Source organism: Schistocerca serialis, chromosome 5 (assembly GCF_023864345.2).
Source record: "Schistocerca serialis cubense isolate TAMUIC-IGC-003099 chromosome 5, iqSchSeri2.2, whole genome shotgun sequence".
Taxonomy (NCBI): domain Eukaryota; kingdom Metazoa; phylum Arthropoda; class Insecta; order Orthoptera; family Acrididae; genus Schistocerca; species Schistocerca serialis.
In genome coordinates, this window is record NC_064642.1 from 483,916,013 (window position 1) to 483,924,295 (window position 8,283).

Below are 8,283 nucleotides of genomic sequence, written 5' to 3' on the forward strand. Positions count from 1 at the left end.
GATTAAAGATAATATTTTGTATACTGATACACCAGTCCTCCTCCTTACAAAACTGCTAATTTTTTCAGATGCGTTTCTATAATGTTAAACCAAAGGCTCAATAAAGAATGAAACGATGACAATGTGATTTTAAATCTTAAAGGGACAAAACTTGGACAAAATGGAAATTATGGCCAAAGGATAAAAAGGGTTCTGAATATAAGTAATAACTCGTCATGTGAACTATTATTTTTAGCAGCATCACTTTATATGGTCAAGGAGATGCATCACATTTCTATAAAACTGATATTTTCTAAGTGTGTTGATTCCTCAAAAAAGTGTGTATAGTTACACAAATGTGCTTTGTGGTATAAATTCCATATTGTTGATCACATAAACATTTTTCAGTATATTTTCCTATGTGTGATAGCCAGTGTAATAAAATGTGTAACTTGATGTATGTTTTTTAATGCAAATACTGGCACATTCTGATAGATGAAAAGCCCAATTCACAATAGCTATTTATTTCCCTTCTGCTGAATTGTGTTCTTGAATAGATGAGAAGATTAAGAAAATGGTAAATTCTCAGTTTTCAGCATTAAATGATTTCAACAACTAGGATTTCAGTAATTTTGTGAAATACTATTATTGAATACATACATGTGACTTTTGAACCACATCTGCTTACAATGTGAGATTATTTTGGATTTTTCCTGAAAATTTCGTACAAGACTTTTAATTGAAAGCATGGTTTTCACTTTTTCAATGTTAGTTGTGGTTAGTTAATTCCTAACTCTGCCTATTAATTTGTGTCTTTATCATTTCTTCATTTTTTATTGTAGACTTTGTGGATACAGCAAAAAACAATCTGACTTCAGGAACAATTTGTTTCAAAATATGGGATGGCTAATTTTCGTAAATGTATTTTTTACATGTAATCACACAATCTCATATATATTCTATGCCTGGCATTGTGTCAGGAGGACGTTATAACGCATGAAAATATATGGTAACTTATTGAGAAAAAAAGAAATTTGAGACATCACTTTATTTTCAGTAAATTATTTTCCGATTTTAGGCTACAGAGTATGAGAGCCATGTACTTCACATACTTATAATGCATTGCTGCAGTGACAGTTTTGTGTTTTCCAAAGTTTGTCTCTCTTTTAATAATAATTTATGTGTTCCTGTGTGTTAATCATGTACAACGAAATTTAGTTATCCTACAAATATCACAGTAGAATAACCAAAATTCGCTATATATATTTCATCAGTAAAGCAAGAATTACTCTGATATTTCTAACTTATAGTTAACTTTTTCACAATTAACTTAATGGAAACACTAAGTACAATTAAATCTTGTGATTGTGCTTATTTTTAAAATAACTGAATTTATTTTCATAACCACATAAACATCTTCTGTTTCCATTATATTTATAAGAACTTACGATTCACAAAAATTATTATTTTATAAAAATTTCACTCTATTATTAAAAGTGGACATAACACCATCTATTAATTTGACTAGAAGAAGCTTCTATAAAGAATTTCCTTTTATATATAACATGAAATTTGCACCAAATGTGTGACTTCTGTGTCTCACTACAGTGGAACCACTTCTTGTAAACGCTTAGACTGGTGATACACCAAGCATTTTGAGATTGTTCAGCTATTATGAGAAAACATGTATGAAATCTTTTCTGAACTGTGTTAAAACTGTTCTGTTGTTATGTTATATGTGAAGTTTGTGAACAATTTTGCATTGAGTAAACATCAAAACAAAATAAAAAGTTCTAAAGCTAAAATTTCAGCATTGCACTTCAGGCATGACATTGTAGGATATGGATGACAAATACATTTATTATGACCTCAAGTTGATGCTAACCCCTAAATGCTAATGCCATATAAGAGATAAGTAATACTATGACCTCTTTCTATACAATAATAATACATAGTATGATCTCTTTCTATACAATAATAATACATGGATAAAATAGTGTTTTGTGCTGAAATACATAAATAAATTAATACCATATCTAAAGGAGAAGTTATAGTCTGAAATCAATATAAATTTGACAGTGGAGTGTGAACACAATAGTAAGACAGTGCAGTTATTGAATTACTATCTTTATCTGTGTGCTTTTGTTGTTAATCCATTTATCATTAGGTCCTTATTTAAATGTACATCATCAATTTTCATCAGCTGAGATTCAAGAATCAGTATTAACTTTTCAGCTAACGATATATTTTCTTTTTTTTTCATTCTCCTTGATTCTTCACGAGTTATTTCCCATTGGTCATTGATCAACCTCATAGATATACTTAAATTATTCTCTTACATTTCATTTTAATTAACATTAAATCAATAACAAAATAATATTTCATAGCCTTAACTCATTTCATTGGGTTACAACTGAATAAAATGAAGCTCTAAACCTCCTTCAACATCTCAGTGATCACTCTCTGAGAGATTCACCCTGTGTTATTAATGTTTTTAGTATAATATTTATACTTTATTTCAACAGTATTTTATCTTATAAATAATTATACCCAAGGGTTACATATTTTCCACTTGCAACGTATAGGAAATTATGTCATTCTCTATATGGTTTCCACACTGAACAGAATTCCATTATACTTTTCTGTTATTTCATTTATGACTCATCTGCTGCTTCATCTCAGATTTTCTAACAATGGAAACTGAAGAAAAAAGAAATTTCTTCACTGATCTGTACAAATTTCTCTCTTACTGAGAAATATATTAATCGACAAGCCTACTTGTGTTATAGTCTTGCGTTATTGTGGAATAAGTTATTATTAACCAGTGTGAAGTTCACATTGTAAATTAATGTAATTTATCTGACTGGAGAGTAAAACAGAGGGGTCCCACATCAAACAGTTACACCTCATGCCTGAGATTCAAGTATTAGTGAACTAACTAAGAAAAATAAGATAGCAGAAACTTTAAGAACGATGAAGTTACCCATTTGTAAGACATGATGCCCATGTCAAATGGCCACTTCACTAGCAATTCAACTACTAGAGATGATTAGCCCTTACATGAGGCGAATCCGTTTTATGTGAAACGGTTTGTATAAACACATTTTCACATGTTTTTCCAAATTTCAAAGTCATCAAAATTTCTGTGGCTACAGTCTGGAATGCTGAATATTGAAATAGTTGGTACTAATATGGATTTATATGAAGACATAATTAATTTCCCATGCTAAGTAGACAAAACTATTTTTCAAACTGTTAATGCACTAGTAGTAAAAATTTGTAACATAAACATACCTGACCACAATATGTCAAAGCAAAATATCGCTGTATATGTTTCTAGATACAGATCACTGTACAAATATTGTTAATATTGTGTGCATGTAATGGTAGAATATCTTCTAAAATTCGTTTCTAATGAGAATTCTACCCTCATGTAAATGGGTAACGATAATTATTTGCTCATAATGGTAATGATGAGCTTCGTAGCTGAATAACTTATTCAAAAATAATTATTTTGAAACGACAGGCAGAAAATATTAATTTCTTTCATATTATATACTCAGAAAAGTTTTCAAAAAATTCTCAATATCTGTCAAGGTATTAGAATGCATTCTTCAGCAACATCTCCAAGCTACGATTTGTTTCCAGAAACCTGGAACTGGACGAGAATGACGAAGTAGGTCGTCGCAGCAGCCACGATGCTTTTCAGCAATGACAGATCCAGTGTGAAGAACCCAGCTGCGCTGTAGTGCAGTGTGTTGCGCGCCAGCTGTTCCCCAAACAGCTTCAGCTCTTCTTGGCAGCCACAGCCAGCAGACAGCATCTGAAGTTTGGTGACCAGCCGCTGCGTACGGTTGGCTTCTTGCACAACCATGTCACAGCTGTAGGCAATGCTGAACAAGCGACAAACCAGCATCACAGTCCATTGCAACGTTGTAATACAGGCATACATTGATATAGGTGACGTTCCATCTAACTGTAGTAGAAAAACTGCGAATGTGTAGAGCAATGCGACAATATTCACGAAGGAACTAGTCACTTCGAAGAGATTGTTTGGACCATAAGCCCTGTCGACAGCTTTTGCGAGATCACTTAGAATGCAATAGATTTTACGCAAGTGTTTTATTGAGACACAACTATCAGTCTGCAGGGCCATTCGATTACAATGTGGCACATTGTATGTAGGGTGCTTCGAAGATGCTTGAGCTTTAGAGACTACTAACGTTGACGGTGAAGAAAATTCTCTGATAAATAGATTACCAGTATTGTGTGTGTTTTGTTTTGATAACGAAAATTGTAGTGTTTCAGAGATCTTGATATCAGATTCGTTTTCTGAGCTAATCTCGAACACTTGCAGCAGATTCTCATTCAGCTGAACAAAATTTCTTCCCACAGCCCCATTAAGTACCATGAACTGCAAAAGTAAGATATTTCTCAAGAAATGTATGATATGAACAGGTGTATCTGAAAAATATTTTAGTGTAATTCCGTTATCCCAAAACATGTTACCATACAGAAGAACCGAGTATACGATTACTACAATTGTTCCCCTTAGCAGGAGAGTATTCAATCGGATGTACTCAGCTTCCTTATCGTTATTCAAAAAAGTTCCAACAGTAACCATTTTTAGGAAGAAAAAGTGAACGTCGTTTTGTTTCAAAGAAGAGTTCCATAGAATACATGTCACAGCAGAGCTTGTTGCAACTGCAACGGTGAATACATAAGTATACTTCGCAATGCTTTCAAAGTTTCTGTACCCATTAGTGGCTTTCCACACTATATCAGATACGGCACAGAGAAGAATAAGGAGTACGACAGATACACAGTAAAACCTCGCCCTTTTGCGCACAACCACCCGTCCACTTTCACTGTCAAACGAAATAGGAGCAGTGCCAGTCGCTTTACACAGGAAAAGAAAAACACGAAACTCTGCGAATAGTTTTCGTAACGTATACATCTGCACGGAATCTCCTCGGGACAAACGACGAGCCCTTTGAGACTGAAGCGAAGCACAGACTAGCAGAAATAGCAGCCCACTGCGCTCTGCATAATCACAGTACTTCGCTCTTTCTATGCTCGTTACATGACAGTCAAGAAGGCGAAAATTATTTCGTTACCAAAAAAACGCATTTCAAATCTCTTCAAGATAATCGCATTGTGCTGGTCTTCTACTGTCCTAGAACAATGGATCTCTTGATTTTATTTCCTAAATACAGTGTCACGTTTTCCTCGTGCAATCCGTTTACGAACAACTGAATTTCATTATCTTTCCTAATCGTCCCATATACAGGTAGCACCTGCTTTCATTCTGATGACGTTGGCGCCAGACCTCATTGCCTCACGTTTTATCGTTTTGATTGTTTGGATAATTAATTTGGTAGCAACAGCTGTCAGCTATATAACGAAAACGTCGCTGCCGCTCGTATCGCCTGCGATCAATAGCGACTTAGGTACATTGCACACGTCGGGAAGCTCATCGACTTTACTCTTTGTACGTAGAAAATGTAGGTCTACTCAAGGTTTTAAGTTCGTGGACACATTGACCTACAATTAAATAAAAAATAGTTCCCATTCCCCGTTTCGACCAAAGTGTTTAATTATCATTGCTTCTAAGGCAAGTGCCGAAACAATAAATTCCTTGACAAGTATTCTCAACTGGAATTCATTACGCCTGTTATTTCACTGAAAAATAACTGACTTACCCAGACTCACTAGTCAAAGAGACCACTTTAACTAGTGAATAAAAAGTAAACAAAATCTGTACAAAAGGGGTCACCTACGTATTGTTATTATCGTATCTATATTTCGACTCTTTCCCTTATTTAAAAACTACTCACCATGAACATTCAAGTGCTATGTGATTGTTAGTAATTAGAGGAAGTGGCATTTATGCACTTCAGTTGCGCTGTGTGCGCAGTGTCAGGCGAACACTGAAGAAATTTATTTAATGAATTTACAGATTCATTAAATGCGCAATTGAATTAAGGGAAAATGTAACGGAAAATGTAAATTTATTTAAAAAGTAATTACACTACTGGCCATTAAAATTGCTACACCACGAAGATGTGCTACAGAAGCGAAATTTAACAGACAGGAAGAGGATGCTGTGATATGCAAATGACTACCTTTTCAGAGCATTCACACAAGGTTGGCGCCGGTGGTGACACCCACAACGTGCTGACATGAGGAAAGTTTCCAACCGATTTCTCATACACAAACAGCAGTTGACCGGCGTTGCCTGGTGAAACGTTGTTGTGATGCCTCGTGTAAGGAGGAGAAATGCACACCATGACGTTTGCGACTTTGATAAATGTCGGATTGTAGCATATCGCGATTGCGGTTTATCGTATCGCGACATTGCTGCTCGCGTTGGTCAAGATCCAATGACTGTTAGCAGAATATGGAATCAGTGGGTTCAGGAACGTAATACGGAACGCTGTGCTGGATCCCAAGGGCCTCATATCACTATCAGTCGAGATGACAGGCATCTTATCCAAATGGCTGTAACGGATCGTGCAGCCACGTCTCGATCCCTGAGTCAACAGATGGGGACGTTTGCAAGACAACAGCCATCTGCACGAACAGTTCGACGAAGTTTGCAGCAGCATGGACTATCAGCTCAGAGACCATGGCTGCGGTTACCCTTGACGCTGCATCACGGACAGGAGCGCATGCGATGGTGCACTCAACGATGAACCTGGGTGCACGAATGGCAAAACGTCATTTTTTCGGATGAATCCAGGTTCTGTTTACAGCATCATGATGGTCGCATCCGTGTTTGGCGACATCGCGGTGAACGCACATTGGAAGCGTGTATCCGTCATCGCCATACTGGCGTATCACCTGGCGTGATGGTATGGGGTGCCACTGGTTACACCTCTTGTTCGCATTGGCGGCACTTTGAACAGTGGACGTTACATTTCAGATGTGTTATGACCCGTGGCTGTACCCTTCATTCGATCCCTGCGAAACCCTACGTTTCCGCAGGATAATGCACTGCCACATGTTGCAGGTCCTGTACGAGTCTTTCTGGACACAGAAACTGTTCGACTGCTGCCCTGGCCAGCACATTCTCCAGATCTCTCACCAACTGAAAACGTCTGGTCAATGGTGGCCGAGCAACTGGCTCGTCACAATACGCCAGTCACTACTCATGATGAACTGTGGTATCGTGTTGAAGCTGCATGGGCAGCTGTACCTGTCGCCATCCAAGCTCTGTTTGACTCAAGGCCCAGGCGTATCAAGGCCGTTATTATGGCCAGAGGTGGTTGTTCTGTGTACTGATTTCTCAGGATGCATGCACCCAAATTGCGTGAAAATGTAATCACATATCATTTCTAGTACAATATATTTGTCCAATGAATACCCGCTTATCATCTGCATTTCTTCTTGGGGTAGCAATTTTAATGACTAGTACTGTACATCCACATTTATTAATGTACAAATCTAACATATTTTGAATGTGTAAAGCAAAAGAGTTGTGTTTTAACAGAAAAATATAATATTTATGCAAGATTAATATGTTGCCAGAAAACTTAATTCTTAATTTTTATTGTCTTTTTTTTATAAAAATCCATAATTCAAATTCTAATAATGCAATTAAACTGAAAATTTTATTGTAGTGTCCTGAGAAACTTATAAGAGCACTGAATTACAGTCATTAATTTATGGTACAAACTGTATCAGTAACAGAGTTTTTAATTTTGTGCATCCAAAATTAACTTGTTTTCTACATACGATCATCTAAAAATCAGAATGTAATGCAAGATCTCATATTTTTTAGTTCCAGACAGACGGCAACACGCTGCAAACAGTTCCCGAAAATTTCTACCAATTAGGCATATACTTTTTGGGAAAGGGCTTCTAATAACGTAAATAATGTAAAACAGAGAAAATGAGGTTCAAAGATTTTCTTCTCATACTTCTACATGTAATAAGCTTACCTCAATTTAGAATCCTCCATGCTGATGCTCCTCATGCTATAAGTTTCTCTTCCTTCCCTTTCGAATCTGCCTGGCCTGTATTTGCCAGTATGACACTGATCTGTTAGCTTTCTTGACCCTGCTCTCGTCGGTGGAGTAAACTGCGTTTGTTGTAAACACACCAGGATCGAAACCAACTCTCTTCAGCACTTCAATTCTGCCATTATTTCCGTTATTATAACATAAACCTGAATCATAGACACATATTTTGAGTATTTAAAGTCCACAGAATGTCCTTTCTGAGCATCTATCCAAATTAAATTTTTGAGACTTTCATTAGCATCTTGTGTCTTTCTGTGAAGACACTTCCTCAATAAATCCG

At 36.3% G+C, this 8,283-nt stretch overlaps 1 protein-coding gene across 1 annotated transcript; it reads right to left on the reverse strand.

Moving 5' to 3' along the window:
- Nucleotides 1-3,610: 3,610 nt before the first annotated feature.
- Nucleotides 3,611-4,936, reverse strand: LOC126482016 (putative gustatory receptor 28a). The gene has a single exon (XM_050105984.1). It carries the CDS (start codon nucleotides 4,934-4,936, stop codon nucleotides 3,611-3,613), a length of 1,326 nt encoding a protein of 441 aa, XP_049961941.1.
- Nucleotides 4,937-8,283: the final 3,347 nt, after the last annotated feature.

Bases quoted from the DNA above. Each gene is read 5' to 3' on its own strand.
- LOC126482016 (XM_050105984.1), bottom strand. From the start codon at position 4,936: ATGTATACGTTACGAAAACTATTCGCAGAGTTTCGTGTTTTTCTTTTC.